This window comes from Cuculus canorus, chromosome 2 (genome assembly GCF_017976375.1).
Source record: "Cuculus canorus isolate bCucCan1 chromosome 2, bCucCan1.pri, whole genome shotgun sequence".
NCBI lineage: Eukaryota > Metazoa > Chordata > Aves > Cuculiformes > Cuculidae > Cuculus > Cuculus canorus.
Window position 1 is genome coordinate 68,154,643 of NC_071402.1, and position 21,382 is coordinate 68,176,024.

Sequence of the window (21,382 nt, forward strand, 5' to 3'; positions counted from 1 at the left end):
TCTTTTGATTGATAATGATGGTTTTGCTGCAGAACAGTAATTTGTGGGTATAGCGGAAACTCGGGACTAGCATTGCTAAGAAACAAAAGGAACAGAATTATGAAACCAAGTATGATTTCCTTTGTGTTTTCTATTGCTTGTTCTGTTTCTGGTTTGTGTGCTAATTTTTTTTTTATTTTTTTGTGTATAGTTGTTTTGTGGTTTGCTTTAGGGTTTTTTGTTTGTGGGTGGGTGTTTTTTTTACCTTCCCACAGTAGTAACCCCTGTTGGCCCATAAAGATCTCCCCTCCCCTAGCGGGCATTGTTCTATGGATATCATGTAAGAGCAGGCACGTAGGAAACACAAGAGGATGGTGACTGCTCTGATATGCTGTCTCCTAAGCTTCGTCTTGCGCACAACTTATGGGATAAAAACATTATTTCAGAGACTGGGAAAATGTTTGGGAACTTGCTGAAAGGTGTGATGGTTTAGTTTCACAGAACCATAGAAGCATTTTGGTGAGTTATGTGCTAAACTGCCAGTGTGGTAATAACAAGAACCAGTAGCTTTTGCTGAGTACAGGACTGTAATTCCTTATACTGTTTCTTTCTACACATTAAGTACTGGCTGATCCATTAATGCAGTAAGTCTATCCATGATAAAAGAAGATTAGACAACTAGTGTCAGTGAACTCATCTTACAGTGGCTGGGAATAGGAAAACTGTATTTCATATTTGTGTTTTAGGCGAATAGAATTGCCAATGATTTAGTGACTCTTGAGCCTTTGAATAAGATTACAAGATACAAAAATGATAAAAAGGTATTTGAAGACCACCTACTTAAATAAAAGCATGAAGCAGTATGTTTGAAGAGGCTTCTCTTGCACTTCTTGACACTGCGGAAGAGTTGTATGTGCTACTTATTGTCTTGTGAGTGGGCCTTGGAGTTCCTGCAAGACATCTATGGAGAGGGGATTTCCAATTCTTGCTCATCCTCATTTTGTCTGGCTGTGTATAAGAGGTTTCCCACTGAGACAGGAAGAAGGTGACGGAGATCTGATTCACTTATTTTGAGGAACAAGCAAACAGGTGACAGCTGAGAAAATAAGCATGCTTTTTCTTTTGATACCCAGACGAGATAACATAATGTGTATACGGAGTATCTTTGGTGTACTTACAGTTAAGCTGAGCTATCATTGAAGGTAAAAGCTCTAAAGACAGTGGCAGTTTGACCCACTGGATGTCTTTTGGAATTGCTTACATAGGGAGATTCCTGATACTTTGCTTAATGGGTTGGGGGCGGCTGTAGATTTTGAGTTTTATGTTAGGTGGAAATAGCCTCAGTCACCCACAGCACAACTGTTTTGTTGCAGGAAACTACACAAAATACATCCAATCATGTCTTAAATTATCTGTGATGTGTGTTTATTGGTCTATGAAAAACTGAACAAGTACAAAGTGCCAAAATTGTGAAAATGTTTTTTCTCATGGAATTTCATGAAAATATTTCAATAAAACTGCAGTAATTCAGCTGAGTATTTAAGTTTGCAGTGTAATTTACTGTAAGCAGTTATGTACTTGTAACAATGTTTTCTGTCTGGAAGACTATTGTGGGGGGAATCTTTTTCAAAAAAGGAGAAATAAAGGCTGGTTTGTTTTTTGTTTTCCTCCTTTTCAGCTCTAATCAAATATATCCGACCAGTATTTGTATCTCGGTCAGACCAGGATTCTCGCAGGAAAACTGTTGAAGAGATAAAGAGACGTGCTCAGTCTGATGGTAAATGGCCACAGGTACTGTACACTACTACTGTGTGACAGATGGTATCTGGCATCTCCAAACTTTGGATATGCAGTTTACTTGTTTCCTTGTGGGATGCTTTAGATGGTTTCTGGATTCCACCTCTCCTTTCTAGATCGTATGATGTCAGATTCGTGTCTGTATGAAAAGCTAGTTTTTCATTGCAGTGTGTTGCAAGGGGAGACTTGGTAAGTACTTGGGAAGACAGCTCTATTAAATGATAATAAATGGACGTGCCATAGCAGATTTAGATAGTCTTCTAAGAAGAAAGGACTCGGGTGTTCAGCAGAATACCGGAGGTAGTATTGTGTGTTCTTGCCCTTTTCAAGATTCTGGCATACTGTCAGTGTTGTAGATGTGCAGCCAAGAAAGCCCAAGCAATTCATATGTTCCAATAACCAGAACACAGCTTCATTGGGCCACTAGATGAAAACAGTGCTAAAATAAGTGGCTTGGGTTTTCCTATACCTATGTATTAACGTGCTTTGGAAGGGAGTTAATGGAAAGGAAGGAATGGCTACCTAATGTCTCAGTTTCCTAGAAGCATGTCATTATTTTGAAAATTCGAAGCATTCTTGTGAATTTTTGAGATTAAGATATAGTATGTTTTACATGACATTTTTACTATTGCAGTAGTTATGTCTACATACTGGAGTACAGAAATATTATAAACAGTTATAAACAATGTGACAAATATGATATGTAGCTTTCACATCATGACTTTCATAAATAGATTTCAAAGCACTTCAAAAAATAAATGTTCTTACTTAAAGATGAAGAAACTGAATTGCAGAGCTAAAGTGATTTCCAAAATATCTAGCAAACTAGTACCAGAGTGGGCAATAGAACTAGTAATTTTCCTTCCAGTCCATTGCTTTGTCAACCTTATTATATGTATTTATTTCCATTAAGTGTCTTGTTCTGTAGCTCAACAGAATTTCAGCAGTTCTTGGCTTTTTGCTGTCCAAAACACCTTTTTTTTTTTTTTTAAATATCTAATCTCTTCCTCTGAATTCAGTTCAACTTGAGCTTTTTTTACCATGTTAGAATTTTGGTTAGATATTTTCAGCCTCTGTCATTCTGACGTCTGTGCACATGACAAGTAATAGATGCAAAAAGTAATCTTCCTTTCCTTAGCCTGTAGGCAGGTAGCTTGGGAGCAGGAATTTTGTTTTGGTGCAAAACAGAATATGACATTTTTAGCAGCACCAAAACCTTTTGTGAAAATTCTCTTGTACTCTCAAGTGTTTCTGGTTGCTGTCAGTGTTCCAGTCAAATAGAATCATTATCGCAGGTCAAGAAAGGCAAATTCACAGAAAGAAAAATATTTTTACTAATGAGATAGAACTTCCTTATTGAGCACTAATTTTTAATCTAAATGAACTGTTGTTCCCTGAAAGCTTTCTTTACTATAGTCAGCTAATGTTAGCTTTGAAAATGTGTTTTTAAGTGAATCCACATTGAAATATTTCTTAAAAGTCAACTTTTTTTTTACTTCAAGATAATGATATTCCCAGAGGGCACTTGCACAAACCGATCCTGTCTAATTACATTCAAGCCTGGTAGGTATGATGCTCATTTCTCTGTTCTCTACAGAATGTTCTTGTACCTTCATTTTCTGAAATACCATTTGCATTGCGATTTCCTTGGTGTTGCAGAGATTGCCTTAAAAATTTTGCAGTAGGGTGGAATTCAAATAGAAATTTTCTGTTGTTACAAAAAGATTATAGTTCCACTGTTGAGCAAAACACTTTAGATAATTCAAGGTATTTTTTTCTTGGCTTCTGAGGTACGTATGAGCTAGAGGACTAATGTTTCTCACTGGGTTTTTGCTTCTGGTAGTCTCTCTTTTTTTTTATTTCTTGCCTCCTCCATTTCCAATTTTGGATCTGTCATGCAGCATTTAGATACACTGTAAAGCTTACTGTATCAACGTGTATCTATTTCCGGCTGCTGCAGCATTTGTTGCTGTGTGGTATTCCTCTCAAACTCCTGAGCCGCATTCTGGTGAAGATGGCACAAGGATCTTGCCAGTATAGCACTGTTACAGAGACTGCCATTTTTAGAGTATTCTTTTAATTTATCCACTTTCTGAGCTCTCTTCAGATAATGTCACCCTTTTGGTTAATTGAATCAGTAGAGGGTATAACACTGAACAGAGCTGTGGCTGTAAACTGCAGTTACTGTAGGGAGAAATGCCAACACTGCAGTGAACCAACAACATTTAATATAAAATTAACTTTATGATATAGGTAGGGAGATGGTGAATGAGGAGGCTGCAGAGATTGATGCAGTTGCAAATGTATTTTTTTATTCTTCTCAGATTTCTACCTAGTTCATTGTGTTCTGGTCTTACTGTGTGTCTTATTTTGTGTTGCTTACGACTTGCATATTGCTATTAGAATATAATGCAATGAGTCAGCATTGTGCTTCCTTGCAGTGCTTCATTTGGCTGAAGGAATCTCAATATTGTCTCCTTAGCAAATATTCAAAAATCTTTTCTTCCTGCTCTCTCAGTTGTTACCTTTTTAGTTTCCTGGTGGTTAGGAGAACATCGCTTCCTCCACTCTTTACTCTCCCTCTCTTTCCATCTGAATCCTAGCCATGCTTTCAAAACCAGCCTGAATCCTCCATTAAAACCCTGATTTCCTGCCCTCCCTCAGTGCCATAGACATTTCAGGCACCGTATACTTTCTTCCTCAAATCCCCACCTGTCTTCCTCTCCTCTGATCTAGTACATGCTGCTGTCTGCCTCTTGACTATTTCACTTTTCCTACTGGAACCTGCTTCTGTATCTATCCAGCCTCCCAGAAATCCTTTGCCTCCAAATTCCCCATTTCTATCAAATTGCTTTAGGTATCTATTCAAGTAACTGCTTTCAGGATGCTTTTCCATTCTGCTTGTGTGGCCTTGCTACAGTTTTCTGGGTTTGTGTTTGTACAAGCTAGTTGTACAGGGGAAGCTAGTCTAGTTTTGTTTAAATGGTGGTGTCATCTACCACTCAGATTTTGTCATCTTTGGATTCTTTCAAAAGTTGCTTAGGCTGTTGTTCTTGGAGACTGAATAGAAAGTACCACTGTGCCAAAACCCAAATCCCTGCTGGATCCTATTCAGACACTATTAATTTAAAGATGTTTATACGCCACTAACAATCACTACTTTTATATCTGGGCAGTTATTCTATAAAGGAAATGTAATTTTAAGAATACAGTATACTTCTATTGTTTGGTTCTTAATTTTAATCAAAATATTAGGCAGAACTTAGTAAACTGCTATAATTAACATTTGAACGAAGCTGTCTTTTTTGTTTTCATGAGAAAAATGTTTAGAGAAATCTTGAGCAAGATAGTTATAATTCTTACCCAGTCTTTGTGCTAAGACCCCAGAAAATTATTAGCAAATGACACAGATCTTGTGCTACTTACTTATCAGAACTGTAATTTTCATATGAAATGAAGCAACGCTTCTGTACAATAGCTCTAGTTCAGTACTCTGTTAGACTTTCCATAGCTACAAAATATAAGTTACATTAATTCTGTTATTTCAGGGATGATAAATTTCCTGTAAATTGTCACTCGGCTAAAAATAAAAAGCTTATTTTACGTAAGAAAGCTTAGGTTCTTCACCAAAACTGCTGTTGACCACAGGGAATATATTTATTTAACTATCTTGCACATACTCATATTGTTTTAATCATTTATCAAGCTGAATTTGGTACTTGGCTTTAATTTGTGTATGTGACAATTTATGTAAATGATAGAGGATAGTTTTAGAGAATGTAAGCAAGCATTTCAGCATCTGCTGAAAAGGTGGGTATATGTTGTCATTCTCTGGGGCTTGCTTTTTAGATTACTCATGAGACTACTTTCAGGACTTATTTTTTTACTGTCAACTAATTCCTATGAATATCAGCCCATTATTGTATCATTTTTTAATTTGCTGTAATAAATTTCTTCTGTACCGAAGTGCAATATAAAGTAATTGTCATATGTGCCTTCTAGGAGCATTTATTCCTGGAGTTCCTGTGCAGCCAGTGGTTTTACGTTATCCAAACAAACTGGTAAGTTCAGCTTGCAATGCAGTTGTAAATATGGGGTGTTTCCTCTAAATAAATTGGTACTCCTGTAATCTTTTAGGTTAGATAATTGGGTTTAGAAATTTGGAAAGCATTAATAAATGCCTATTGGCTGTGTATGTATTCCTTAAGCCTCTAGAAATATAAATAGTTGTAACTGAGGCAGTTTAAATGTTTCTGCTTTTATTAGGTTACTCCTTTAAAATAGTGCTCTGAAACTTATTCAGGTTGTTACAAGAAGTGCTGTATAAATGACTAGGCAGAAGTCAATTCTGTCTAGGGTTTGTGTTCCCATGTGCTTCCTGTTACTGCAGTATGTCCTGAAGAGTTTTCTTACAATTTATTTCTGGAAGATGTTTCTGCACCTCCTGCTTGTGTGGGTGTTACTCACAAATTAATGTGACTAGCTAAATGATATTAGAATAATGTGTTAAGGACCTTGGCACCTTTATAAAGTGTCTTGTCCATGTTTTACTGTGTACTTGGCTAAGGAATGCTAGATACTAGCTAATTTGGAATAGACCTTCAATATAAAACAGATTCAGGTAAAATGCAAATTAGAGTATTTATTTACAATATCAAAATTAAACATTTTTTACAAATGCTTGTAAAGATATAGGCAAAATAATTAAGTCAACACTCACTTCATCTACTTCAAGGTCAAGCCTACAAGGAAACAGAGGAGAGGGATTTTTTTATTTTATTTTTATTCAGTTTACCTTATGTATATACTTTGCTGTCTTATCATAGCCGGCATCCTGTCTGTCTGCATTCCTTGGTTAATGAGAAGATGCTTCCTAGTGAACTTCGCTAGCTTTCGTAGCTGAATTTTCTTTTTGAGCCCTGTGGGGCTATATTTATGTCCAGTCTGTCCCCTTCTAAAATAGAAAGTTATTTAGGGGAGGTTGGGAGGAGTGTCAGAAGTAAAATAAGGCCTAGCTTCCTTCCCTCTTTGCTGGTGCATGTCACATCAGAAGATCTCATGTCATCTCTCTGACTAGTCCATTAGCAACCCCTTCAGCTAAGGAAGGATTTCTTTTTCTCTTGGTACATAAGTGCTTAAGTTCTAGAGGTGTTTCCATCCATTGTTCTTTCAATCAATTTACAGGTTGATATAAAACACGCTTGATGAGGAAGAGAAAAACCAGAAGAATCTAAGCAAAGTTTATATATACATACATAAACCACCATTCACTCTTGAATGAGATAAAGTGTAATGACAGTCAACTATTTTGGAGTAACAAAACCCAAAATTACTTTTGCAGATGCTGTGAGAAGTATGGCAGCTTGTTATGCTCGTGTAGCGTTAAGTGCATTGTGGTTGGCTGTGTGGTACTTTTCATTATGTAATTGTTTTATTTGCAGGAAGGCAGATTCTTTTCCAAAAATATTTTTAAACTTTTTTTATTACACTGCCAGCTTAAATTGCAAGTATGCACATGCCTTATCATAATATACCATCATATTTTCAGTTAATATTAAACTCACTTATAGCAATATACAGCTATTAAATGTTAATTTGTATCTTAAAACAATCTATTTTCATACTGAAGTGTCCTTACTGCCTTTAGTGTATAGTAAGGCTATGTTTGTAAACTAATACTAGATGTTCTTAATACTCTAACAGAAATTGTGAGCTTTTTACTTTGAAGTTAGACAACATAAATTTTAATGAAAATTAACATTTTTTACTGCACAATGTTGTGAAAGAAACTGTGAATATTTATATAAAAATCCATCAGAGTTGGCATGAATCTGTGTATGGAACTTTACTTTTTCCTACTACTTTTGATTGCTGCAAAACACTTAGTTTTCAGTGCCTTACTGTATTATTTCTTTTCCTAAGGTCTACTACCACTAAGCATTAAGGACTGGGGCTTGCATAATTGCTGTTAGTATTTGATTTTTAGACTAGCTTTTGCAGCAGAGTTAGAATGAGGAGAGGAAGGAGGAGTATGATGTGGTCTGAGAAGTTGAGGTGATTTTTTTGTTAGAATGCAGTTAGGTAGGTAGCAAGTAAGAACAAGAGAGTAGGGAGAGAACATTTTTTTTTTCCTCATTCACCAACATGGCATTTCTAGCAAACTTTAATTGTCTCCGACTTGGTATTTGTTGTCTTATTTGACCAATGCTAATTATAAGTTTAGGTTTAGAAAGGAATTTCAGATCTTTGCTTACTCAGTGGATTCCATATATTCATTGTGTGCGGTCACCCCACTGCTTTTAGTTTGAACTACCTGCTCTGATCTACCTTCAGAGCCTTAAGTTCCACAGTACAGCTGAGAACAGTCTTGGACTTGAGTGCACCTGACTGTTCTGGGAGGCTTTTTGAGTTCAGAGCTTGAAGTGAATGTACTAGGTGTGTGCTTTCTTATGTGTTTATTTCCTTGTACTCTATTCAAGAAATAGATAAAGTACTTCTGCTGTGCAGTGCATTGAAACATATGTCAAAGGTGATGATATAAATTCAGTTCTTTTCTAACAAATAAACCTAACTCCAGTTGCCCAGAAGGACTTTTCTTCTAGTCAGGGTTATCCTCTGAATACCTTTCTTTCTTGGGCTTTTGTGTGTTTGTGTTAGATGATACTTCCAGCCCTGTGTCAGTGTTTCTTTGTGAGTAATATGTCATTATATTGCTCCTCTAGATGCATGAACAGAAAAAACTGTAAGGCGTAAAATGTTGTTTAGATCTGAAATTCAAGATTTGCTTCTGTTTATCTGGTTTGGTGGTGTTTTGCTTATTGGATGCTTGGCAGTTATCTATATTCTAATGAAAATATATGTTCTAGTGTCTCCATGCATACTTTTTTGTGGTCCTTTTTCGTACTAATTTTCATGTACACAAATTTTCCTTTGTTTCAATTTGCTGATAATTATGAAAGATTATATACCTTTTAAAATATCACAGAGCCATTTTAAATGTATTTTTATATCCAAGTGTCTTCCACAAGTAGCTGTGCTATTTGATAGGTTTGGCTGCATCTCTTTTGCGGCTTTGGTGTATCAGGGTTGACTAAGCATGTGAAAACACAGCCAATCTGCTGATTGAAACTTGGCATGATTCCTGATGTGTTCTTGTGTAAAATAGAAATTATAGGGAAGATGCCCTTCCACGTAGTTCAAAGGATTCATTATCTAGATATAAAAGTTTCAAAGTGTACTCAGGATGCCATCAAAGTGAATGCTGGCCATGAGCATAAGCTGGTAGCTATGATAAACAAAAGATATCTAAAGTAGGTACAGAAAATACCACTTCCTGTCATCTGCTTGCTGTTTTAGCATAAAAATATTGGATATGCTGGCAGGAGTCTCCTGCAAAATGGGTCTGCTTCTTGCAGACCAGAATCTTGTTTTCCACTGCGTAGCGTTTGTAGCAGTCATTCCTGCTGCATCCTGATGTTCCCTACAAGAAAAAGTATACATATCTGTGGCAACAGTCACCTTGGGAATTTCTCGCAGGATTGTTGATTGGCGTGGCTTTTTTGAGTTTATGCCAACTTGCCAGCACAATGGCTACATTCTGAAAATACTTATTTGCTGCTCAGTGATCTGTTGCCCAGGCAAGGTACCTTAATAGAGGTTTCTTTTTTTCTTTGTCTCCTCCTGCACTCTTGCAACTTAGAGGGCTGAGCTGGATATGTGTAGTGCTGTGTTACTGTTCTATATGGTGAATCTAGTGTCTCATTAGAAAAATTATCACCTGTTTACATTGCATGATCAGTTCCTTGTGGAAGAAACAAACCATACAATGTGTTTACTTGCAATATTATCAGAGACCTCAAAACTGCCAGAAGCAGTTTAACAGTAAAACTATAGACATGAAAGTTCTACAAGATCATTACATGGAGACGTTTATTTTCATGGCGTATGTTGATTGCTAGTGACAGAATAATTCTTTACCATGTTTTGTTTGATTTAAAATAAAAGTTGAAAGTCAAAATTTAGGTTTTTAGGAGTCCTTCATGATACATTGACCTTTTTCCAAGCTGTTGATTTATCCCATTAACCATTTTTCACATTTAAGGTGGACACACAGGGACTATACATATTGAGGAACATCAGCTTATAGTAAATAACTTTTCCAAGGCTAACAGCATTTGAAGAATCCCTGGATCTGTAAATGTTTTATGGGTGTAGGTGATCTGTCTGTATTTAAGAGCTGGGTTACTAGATGTTTCCTGGCTACATAAAAGGTAGGCTGATTCCTGTTGGGGCTAAGAACTCTTGCAAACAGGACATTGAAGTTTCCATGAAAACCTTTTAGTCATATGTCGCCAGTTATACCATCTATAATGTAACAAAAGTTGGAAGTACAGTAACTAATTGCAACTGTCATGCTTCCTTCTGTAGGACACAATCACATGGACGTGGCAAGGGCCAGGAGCGTAAGTGCCTTATGTTTTATTGCTTTCTTTCATTAATTTTTATTTACATGACTTATAGGCATATATAGTGGGGTAGTAATTACTGGTTATTGGATTACTCTTTGGGATTAATTTTTATCTTCTATGTATTATTGCCTAATTATGGTAATATTCAGTTAGAAGTATCCAGGTATAAACAGCATACTTCTGTGTCTATAATTTTGACTGTTTGCAGAATGGATTTTGTTTTTATTTCAAATTTCTATTGGTTTTTTTAGCCGCATACCTGAAGTAAAACAGCTAGTTTTTGTTATACGTATTTCATTGCCTGCAAGTCAGTTTGGTGTGTTTCTGTATAAAATCTATATGGCTGTTGTTTGAAACTGGTCTACTCCCATGGAAACCAGCAGCCCACTTGAGGATTTTGGAGATACTGCTTTCATTATCTTGCCTCAATGTAACTTTTTTTAATGTTATTTTAGAGACTCCTTAGCAAATTCATGTAATGTAAAATACTAAATGAAGCAATTCTTGCTTGTTTAAACAAGTAATTTAGCTGTATTTTCATTTTAGTGTTGGAATAGAAGTTCTAAAATGTTTAGATGAAGATCAAAACAAGAAATTTTGAACCCTAAGTAAAGAGGAGTTGGATTCTATAGTTAATGGCTTGCCATTACCTTCATCCTTGGGGACTGTTTTGAATATCCCACCTGAGATCCTATCTTTTAGTAGTAATGAGGAAACCATTGGGATTAACAAAGATTCAAGTAATTTAGAATTTTTTCACTTAATTTTGCGCCTTTAAATGGACTGGGAACCAGGTCCAGTTAAGGATGTGTCTAGATTTGGAAACTTGAGGAGGTCACTGGTCACTTTTAAAGGTCCAGCTTTCAGTTAAATTGTCACATTGGAAACTGATGAATCCATGATAGTGTCTAAGTAGGTACTGCAGCATTTACTGCATGCAGATATTTCTGTTCTCTGTGAGTTTCTACCTCTTCCCCTGCATTTGCATTGCGGTTGATCTAGCAAATTAAGTTGGCCAGAGGGAGAAAAGCGAGTAGCTTACTTGCAGCTTAGTGTCCTACCTGAGAAGTCAAGAACACGTATAAGGAGGAAGAAAAGGGAAGGAACTTGTAGGTGTGTTGCTTCAGAATTCCCTTCAATGTGTACAAACCCCTTTTTTTTTCCCCAAGTGCTGACCTCTGCTAATAAAGTTAAATTTAATTAAAGCTGAATCAGAGTCTGAGGCAGCATGTGATGTTATGCAAATTCACTGGGTCGGTTTAAATTACAGCTTTACTTAATTAGGATTAATTCTTCTGAGTGACCTAAAATGTATTTCTGATGTCTTAGCAGAAAATAATTTAAAGACTGATGCAATCTTCACTTTCTCAGCAAATGTCTCTCTTCTTTTGTCTTAGTGTTAGCCAAAACTTAATCTGGAAATGTTACTGTATCCAGGAGTGTTCTGTTTGTTCCAATTTTGATGTGGCCTATAAAATGGATTAAGAACTTGTCACATGGAAACTATGTGCTTTCTTTCACTTGTGAAAAAGAATGTTTTTACTGGTTTGCTCAGAGCAGATCAATTGGCTCTGCCTTGAAAATGAACGTTGCCTGTAGTATGCAACTTAAATTTTCTCTATATCAGACTTGAGTTAGCTACAGGTTCCAGCATTTTTTTAAATTTATAGTTTCAGGTTTAATCTTTGAGGATTACAGAGAGCTGGCAGAGAGAAAAGTTTACTTGTAATTTATTGGGATTTTTTAATTCCCTTGGACATGGATGTAGGAACTAGATTCCCACATTTCCTGTCAGTGACAAACTTCAAATCACAAGTTCCACTATTGTTCTCGCTCCTTTTCTTTGCTTTAATGTGGTGGAAGTTCAGTAGGAAAGAAGGTTGAAAAAAGTGTGTTACAGCCCTCAATGAGTGTATAGCAGAAGGAGTACGGTGTTGCTTCTAGGAACTGCACTTTATCTGCTTAAAATTATCAGCCCTCCCCTGACAACAGCTGACTGCTGTAATCACCTAGATACTGTGTAAAATGTGGCTACTCACACTGCTCCCTAATTTAGATTTACTAAATCCTTTCCTGGATTTGAACCTTACTGCTTTCTAAGGTCAAGTTGATTCCAGTATGTTGTGTCTTAGGCTACTAAAACACATGTACTGCACTTGATTAATAGACTTCTGAAGCATAATGAACTTTGATTCCAAGACAAGATAATGATAAAATCTTAGTGGTTATAATTAATCTTGCCAGCTCTATGCTAAATACAGTGTTTTCGTGAAACAGACTTAATTTTTTTTTTTTTACACGCTATGCCTACATCATATCTTACTCTATGCATTAGTACCTGTATATCAAATTACTGTTTGTCTTCCTGATTTGGGGCTTCTTTTAAGATGCAACTTCAGTGTCAATTGCTTTTGTTCCACATTACAAAACGTTATGTTTAGAAGTACTTTCAAAGACCTTTTAAGTTTTTGTCTGAACAAGATCAAACCTAGAAGTAGAAATGTTGCTGGAAGACTTTGGAGCATAATGTGCTACTGTTTCACTACATGTAAATTTTTCCTCCATCCTTCTCTTTTTTTCACCTTTTAGGTTAAAAATTCTGTGGCTTACTTTGTGTCAGTTTCACAATTCTGTGGAAATTGAGGTCAGTAAGAAAAAAGTGAATTCTGAGCAGTATCAGAATACATAACATTGTACTTAATTTTGCAGTGAAAGTTTGTTTTCAAACTTTGTATGTTAACACAGTCTGTGAAAACAGATTAAAATACCACTTATATTTTAGACAAGCAGCTTCTGTGTCTCAAAGTGTAGACTAAAAATGAAATAACAAAATAGTTTTTTCTACTTGGCTTAAAACTTTACTTATTTATTTAAATTGAGTAGATTTCTGATTCTGTTTAAAGAGTCTTTTGTGAACAATTTTTTTGTCTTTAACTGGCCTGATTGCTTTTTCAGCTAGTATCCAACTGTGTGTTAGATATCCAAGTGTGTGAATGCTGATGTACAAACTAAGGACTGTCTTCTCGAGAAAAGTCATTCCAAGTAGTTTATTATAGGCCAGATAGGTTATTTAATCACTGGCTATTATCCTGAGACTGAAGACTACTGTAGTGAAAATGTGCAAACAACTAAAACCTTTCCTTTTAAGTGCCTGCATTTATGCATTCTACAGAGCAATTGATGTTTTAAAGGTGTTATATAAGATGATCTGCGATTATTCTGCTTATGTTTTTTAATAATGAAGCAGATGTTTATCTCTGATGCAACTGATGGCAGGGTAAACTCTTAGGAAGAACTATTACATCTTTACATACAAATATATATTACTACTGTAACACATAACATATGCTAATCACAGTACTTGTTATTGCTGTGCTATGTGTTTGTTTACTTATTCTGTAAGTTTTCAAAAATAACGAACGCTTAAAATGCCAGCCACTGAACAGCTGTAACTGTTGTAGAGATTTGAAGTTTATCACTTCAGTTGCATGTTTTTGGCTATTAATTTTTATTATATATGTGTACACTATTAAAAAATCCTGTTTTCGAAGTAGTGCCCTGTTTTTGGTAGAAGGGCCAGGGAGCAACTGCCTCACACAGGTATAAGACAACCCAGCTGACTGGTGGGATTTTTACTCTATCTCAGGAGCATGGTTCTCTGCCCTAGGGAAGTAAAACGGTTTCTTCCACGCAGAAGTGAACACTGCTGAGCTTTCTTGATTTTTTAAGACAGCAGCTCCTCACAGATGCTGAGTGTCTGTAACTCAGAACAACAGCAAATTACTTTCTGAAATACTCCATACTAAAGCAGGAGTTGGCAGAGGAGAAAGGAGTAGAACTGTTTGCAAGCATGAGGCAGAGTATGTGCGGGCTAGTTACTGAATCTAGTTTTGTAAGGAAGCCTGGCAGATTTAGGAACACAGAGGAAAAATTAGTTTTTCTGTGTTCAAAGTTGTTTTCTCCCCCATCTGCAAAGTTTGTTGGCTTTTATTCCTGCTTTGTTCCATCCGCACAGGGCAAATATCCTGGCAAATACCAACCAGCCTTAATACCAGAATTACTGCTGAAGGCCCAGTAACTTGAGGAAATGGACAGCAAAACAGCACAACTTCAGTATGCTTATGATTAAATGATGGTTAGAAAGGTCTAACAGCAGCAATCAGGACCTGAAGTTTGTTAGTCTGTGCTTCTCTGCATATAATGTATGTTTTAGCATACCAGCAAGCATCTATGTAGATTTTATAAGTAACTGTAAATATTGTTCTGCCTATCCATCCTGTACTTGGAACTGGCTTGCAAGCAATCTTGTGAAGAAAAGATGTCTGATCACGGGCACATGTAGTTTGTTCTGCCCCATGTCAATTTGTTTTGCTGACCCTATCAGCTTCAGTTTTCATGCATCCATCACAGTCTGTGGTAGCTGAGAGTTCTCTTAGTTTTATTAGTGGTGCTGAAATGATCACGCCGTTTCTGTCCAGTTAAGCACAGACATGTAGAACACCTCTGAAATCGTCTCAGTCAAACTTGTTCTGTGTTTAAATGACTTGATAGCAATTTGCAACACGGAAAAGTAGAATAGGGCTTGGAAGTTGAAGAAACAATCTTTCCACTTTTAACTTTAGTCTTTGTCCTTTTTATATAGCATCACATCTGGCTGGCATACCTGCTTGTAAACCTAGAAGGCAGGAGTCAAATGTTTTCAGTTGCAGTGGTGTATATAAGGAAAACTGTAGCAAACCCCAAAATACGTTAAAGACTTGTCCATCCCTGAATACTTCTAAGAAACAGTTAGACAAATTTCAAATTGCAGTACTTGGGGTACTGTTGATCATACAATTATGCAGTTCTGAAAATACAGCTAGCTTCATAGTTGATTGAGAAGTACTTTCTTAAATGATAAACTGTTTATTCTCCATTGTTATTTTCTCTTTAAAAAAACTAGTGTGGAGTATCTGGATCATAATTCCCATTTGTAACTTCTCATAGGTAATTATATGAAATAAAACTAAGTTTATTACAACATTTGGGTTCTACTTCAGAAGCTTTCCACAGGATTATGAACATTGTTTGCTTAGTGCATAAATTATCTCATTGCGTTGCACTACTAAAGTAATTGTCTGGTACTGAGCAGGTATGGGAATTGGAGTGCTCTCTTCTTTTTCCTTCTATCTGAGAAGTTAGTTACTAGACAGACGTGATGTTTTGAGGTTTTTAAGTGAGGCTGGCCATAATGTTAAGGTTTACATCACATTTCAATGAACGCTTAAACACAGCCAAAAACTGGAGGGTGTCTTAATATAGGACATCCTATTCTGAAAGCTACCTTTTCTGTTACACATCTCTAGCAGTAATGGTTTAATTTTCCCTTTCCAACCTCAACTATTCTGTGGTTCTGTTGCCATCTGCATTTATTTAGTTTTTCTTTCAATCAAATATTAATAACTAGTGTCAAATCGAAGGAGAATTTTTTTATAACCACCATCAACAAAAGATAAAAACATTTGAAGTGTACATTAAGCGGTCATATATGATTTCAAAATGTGCAGGAGGAACAGTAATACCTGATGTCCCAAAAAATTGACCTCTTAATATTTAAGCTGTAGAACAATGCTCACATAGCAGGTGCTTTTCTTGGTTATCTGGAAAGAGCAGACCAATACAGGATGTGAGAGAGATGTTTATGAAAGAAAATGCTAATATTTTTAAAGTATTTAAAAATTCCTGGTCACACTTATGAAAGGAAGATAAAACTCCCTTTGGGTTCCATGAGGTAAGAAATGATCAGTCACTGTTACATGAATTTCTAGAAGTGTGATACATTCTTAAGCATTTGAAAGTTCATGTTTTAATTTTCTATAGTCCTTTTGTTAATATAATTTTGTAAGTAGCAACAAACTGTATACATTTTTCACCATAGTGCTATAATAGTGATTTTTTTTTTAAATGTTAAATATTCCTGTTATAATTCAGTTCTCTGTATGTAGTTTTTACCAGTGTATATTCCTTCAGAAGAAGAAAGAAAAAATCCAGTGTTATATGCCAATAACGTCAGACGTGTAATGGCAGAGTAAGTATGTTGTAATATGGAAAATAAATAGATGCGTGATTTTAATTTTAGAATCAAGAAAATGTCATTAAATCAAGTCAGCTTGCAAAGAACCTTGTAGTCTATGGTAGTGTATACAAAACATTTATATATATATATATATGTGTGTGTGTGTGTGTGTGTATAGCACTTGTCTTCCTCTCAGAGGAGAGGCCAGGGAGTCACAAATACAGAGGGAACTGTAGGAAACGGTGGGTTTGGGGGCTTTTTTAGCATGTCTTCGTATAACAAGCCAGTTCTGCCTGGTGCTGTGGGTATTCGGTCTTCTGAGGAGAAAGGCATAGTTGAATTTTATGCAAGTTTATCTAACCAAAGTTTGTAGCATTGAGATTGTATTTTTAATTAGCTACTCTTGCTCATTCGTTATTTATCCTTCCAGTAGACCTTCCATTACTCACTATATGCTCCTTTCAGTATTTATAAAGAACCTTCGGGTCTTTGATCATTAGCTCTTTAAGGATTTGTGGATCTTTTGACTCCTAATTTTGAAAAAAATTGTGGCCTCTTGATTTCCTTTGTGTAACTTTTTTTCCATTTCTAAGTTGGCAATTTCGACAAAAGTAGTAGATAGAAACTAATAATTCTTCTGTGGTTTATAAGCAGAACCCAGCTCTGTGAGTGTGCTTGAGGATGTTGGGCCTGCAGTGTAACAGCAGATTAATGCTCAATGTCTTCTTGCTGTGAGAAATGTCCTTCTGAACAATAAGATCTATGTGAATCTACCTGTCTTAGAGTTGCAGTGGCCTCAAAAACTTCTGTAGTTAATTTAAGACAGTCAGCTGGTACTACATAAGTGTTGTCCTCAGACTTCAGTTTGAAGGCTGTATTATGAAACCTTCGTTCTGACCTCTATTCTGATCAGATGACAGGGATTGTGTGGTACAAGGAGAAATTCCAAAAGCCTACAGAAATTTACAGCCACCTGCCTTCATTTTTATGTGTGTGTAGGAGGAGAGATGTGATTTTCCTCATCTTTTTTTTTCCTCCTACCTCTGAAGAATTAGGCGTATGGGGTAACAGAAGTAAGATGCAGGTCTGAAGGAGCAATGTCAGAATGAGGGATAGCAAACATGGCTTGCTTTGACATGAAGAAGGGGCTGTAGATGTTGTATTGATGTGAAAGGAAAAATAAATGTTTGGATATCCAAGTTATGAGGCTAAAAGGCAAATGGAAATAAAACAATGCTGATGCCTGGATACCATGGATTACTGTAGACGAGTTAAAATAACATATCAACACAGCTGAAATTTTCTTTCTTCTGACCGCTTCCAGGTGTTTACTTCTAGTGGCAGTTCTCCAAACTCTCCCAGTTTGTTCATGTGGCTTTTGGTACAGGAGATACCAGCTCAGATTCTATCAGTCTGTTCTGGAGTTGCAGCAGTTGCAACTCTAGCACCTCGGGTGTTATTTGGTGCTAGCACTGCATCATGTGTTGCTGGTTAGAGAACAGTATTACTGCTTCAACTAGATGTGTCTCATTTTCTTGAACACTGTATCAGTTAGTGTACCATTTTGATGAAACAGATCACTGTGTTGTAGCAAAACCTTGTGCTTTACTCCCAATTTAAAGAAGAGTTGATTAACTTGCTGAGGGCAACCGTACATGGAATTGTTGCTCCTGAAATCTGTTTGCCTTCGTGGTAATCTTGTCTGGTGAACAGCTTCTGTTAAGTGTTGAACAAAATACGTGACAGGATGTCTGATTCTTACACTGTTTCTGCTTTCTGACTATATGGAAAATTTTGGGGTTAGCCGTATTTGTTTAGCTTCTGTTCACTTTTTTTTTAGTTTCTGTTCACTTTTTTATATATATATATATATATATAAAATATTTGACAAAGGAAATGCTGTTTTTCACAGGTGTTTGCTTCCTTAGGACATTCATTTCTTGCAGGATAGAGGAATTTAATTGCCCAAAAAGTGAAATCCCACGTGTGCCTGGCCTTTTGACTCTCTTTTTCAGGCCAGGAACTTCAAGCATAAGTGTTCTTCCGTGTCTTGGGTTCCCTCATGTAGCCATATTGATAATAAAGGAAGTACTATTTTTTAACTGCTGTAGCACTTCCACATGTCTTTGTTGTATTCCTTCTCATCCGGGATGAAAATAATTGTATACTTTTGAAGATGCAGTGAAGCATTAACCCACCACTTCTCATTCATATTTTCTACTGCCATGTACTATACATTTGAGTATGAACACACTGAGTTGTTTTTCCTGGATTATGTTGGGTACGATTGTCTAATGTATTGCGACTAGAATTTACTCAGTCTGAATTACTATTCTGCAAGCACCCTTTCCTGCTGCTTTTCAAGACCTCACTTCCTAGACACCTTTTTTTTTTTTCCCTAAACTAAACCTATTTTTTTTAATTCAAATGTAATATGAGCCAATCTTTTGATTTGATGGTGTTTCAGTATTTATGCAGTGATCTGTCACCAAATTCCACAAGAACCCAGGTGACAAATTTCCGCTATTCGAAGGACACTGTCATGATAGAAAATTAATTTAAAGCTTACAGCTCTTACAGACCTTTCAGTTTTGCCTGTGGCGATTTGCATCCTGCAGTGCTGACTTGTAGTGATATCTTTTAGTTGCAGTCCTTCTCATCAGGAGGGGTGAGCAAGATCCAAGTCTGGTCACTTCAGAGCTTCTGTAAAAATCCAAACTTACTTTCTAAAAGGATTTCTTAATCTTGCCTATATAATTACCGGTATTTTAATATGTCATCTTCAACCTTTTTTTCTCATTGACAGATATTTATTCAATAGCATTGGACTAGAGTCATGTACAGTCTTGTTACAGCTACTCAGCTCTCTGTTTCTTCTGTTTTGGGGATTATCTGTGTAATCAGAACTGGAATTGCTCATACAGGATAGCCACTGAATAGTTACTCCATGCTTGTCTTCCTTTGTAGCATTTTCTTATGCACAAAAGGTATATGCTGATTGAATTAATCTATTTAAAATATTTCCCCCTACTTATTCTCCATCAATATGCTTTGCGTTTTATTTTCTTATACAACCTATGTTGTTTGAGTGAGCCTGTCTTCTTTGGTCTTTCTGGCCTTGTTCTGATGCTACTATGTTCAGTCAACGTCCATCTCATCTACAACATGCTATCACAAAGTGTGTTTAGAGTCACTTTCAAATCACTGAACATGTTGAGTGCTTTTAAGTATGTTGAAAGTCCACACAGGTTCTTTCTTTAAAATAAATGCAGTCTTCATGTGTATGAGCTGATACCACCTTAATTGATGTCAACTATCATCAGTGTATTTACATCTGTTAATTTATTAATTTCAGTACTTACTGTTTCCTTTCTATGTTTTCTAGTTTAGTGTCAAGCTTTCTGGCCTACATTGTTACTTTTTTTAATTATCTTAGAAGTATTAACCCATGATTTACTGGACATATGGTAGTATTGTAAAATTGTGAGTGTGTAGACTTGAGGCTTCAATCCCAACTCTCCTAGAATTTTTAGGAGCAGATCATATGACCTTACCATCACAAGTATTTATTTATAAAAATTTCTCAGTGATAAAGGAAACATCCAGTGTTAAAGTGTTGGAAAGTACTTAATTGTATCTGTAAGATGTGTCATCTTAATTGTTTCTTGATGTATTTCTTGCATATGACAGGTTTTTTTGTCTATTGGCAATTTTACTGTCCTCTGCTAGTAATAAGTTATGTCCCTGTTTATATTTTTCCCTTATGCTTTAAAAACAATTTTGTGCTTTATAATTGCACTAGTTGCAACTTGCCCTGTCTTTATCTTTCTACATTGTATTTATGCATCATAGTTTCTAATTTATTGGTTCCCATTTTAAGTTTGTTTGGTGGTTTGTTTAGGGTTTTTTCCTTAAAAAAATTCTCTTTTCATGGTAGCCTTCTGCCTGTTGAATAGCTCTTGAACACCTAATTTGATAGTTGTAAAATAATCAAAGTACTGGCTAGACTATAGAGATACTGCTTTAAAGAGAGTAGGTAACTCTTCTAATCCAAACTGTTCTACTTTGCCAAACAAAATTTATTAGTTTATTACCTTACAATCCACTGGGGCTCTAATATGTTTAATAGCAGTATGTCAATAGCTCAGCTTCTAGTTAGTTTGTATGTACTTGACACTGTTCATTTTGTACACCAATAAGCCCATGGTAGTGCCGGCAGCTAATTGTGAAAAACCTGCACTGTCGGCTTTTTGTGCAAGTCTAACCTCAAACATAATTACATATGTAAGCTGTTTAGATAATTACACACAGACCTGTTGGACACTTGTTAACATGTGAACAATACTTGTTTTGCTTTAGTTTGTTAGTTACTCTTGCAGAGACTATTGTCATAATAGGGGAAAATATGGCTTAAGTGATACACTTTGGGGGAAAAAATGCAAGTTAAAATATTGCAAGTTTTTAATTTGTTTTTATGCATATAGCAGATGCTTAGACTGAAACCTGATAGAAACTGCATACTTTTGCCTCTGTTTTCCTAAACTGTAAACACACCAGAACTGAAGTTCTGTCAGCATTCCTGATCTGAGCATTTCACTTTTCTTATCTTTCTGGTGTTAGAACTCAGTGTTATAACTACATACATAGTCTGGTTTGCATTTTTCCAGTAACTTTGTTTTTCTCTCCACTTAAACAAACATTTAACAGCATGTCACACTGTTAAAGCAGTAACTCGTATCAGCTTGACAAGAGGATTGGTTTTGCTTCTGAGAAATGAATCCTTTTTTCCAGCATGCTGGGGAGGGCAAAAGATATTACAGATAATCTTCTGTGTCCATCTCACCTTTTGTCATCTTCTACAAAGTCAAAATCAGATTTCTTTTCTTGCTGGCTTTGACAGCATCTCAAAACGTGATCTCTGTCACTGTATGTGGTACAGTAATGCTAGTTGCTGAAGAATAGCATTATTCGTTAAGGATGTGGGTTTACAGTAGCTTACTGGTCTGTCTCATGGCTATTTGTGTTTTCAGTAACCAACTGAAGGTAACTTGTTAAAAAAAAAATAAGTGCTGTGTTCTGTGCC

General features: G+C 36.1%; 1 protein-coding gene across 3 annotated transcripts in view; it reads left to right on the forward strand.

Moving 5' to 3' along the window:
- Positions 1 to 21,382, forward strand: part of LPCAT1 (lysophosphatidylcholine acyltransferase 1) — a 66,289-nt gene that overhangs the window by 16,540 nt on the left and 28,367 nt on the right. For all 3 annotated transcript variants that reach the window (XM_054058651.1, XM_054058650.1, XM_054058649.1), the window contains exons 4-9: positions 1,658 to 1,770; positions 3,279 to 3,339; positions 5,779 to 5,837; positions 10,204 to 10,238; positions 12,834 to 12,888; positions 16,229 to 16,311. In XM_054058651.1, the coding sequence (XP_053914626.1) occupies positions 1,658 to 1,770; positions 3,279 to 3,339; positions 5,779 to 5,837; positions 10,204 to 10,238; positions 12,834 to 12,888; positions 16,229 to 16,311 (406 nt within the window). The remainder of the gene's footprint in view (positions 1 to 1,657; positions 1,771 to 3,278; positions 3,340 to 5,778; positions 5,838 to 10,203; positions 10,239 to 12,833; positions 12,889 to 16,228; positions 16,312 to 21,382) is intronic.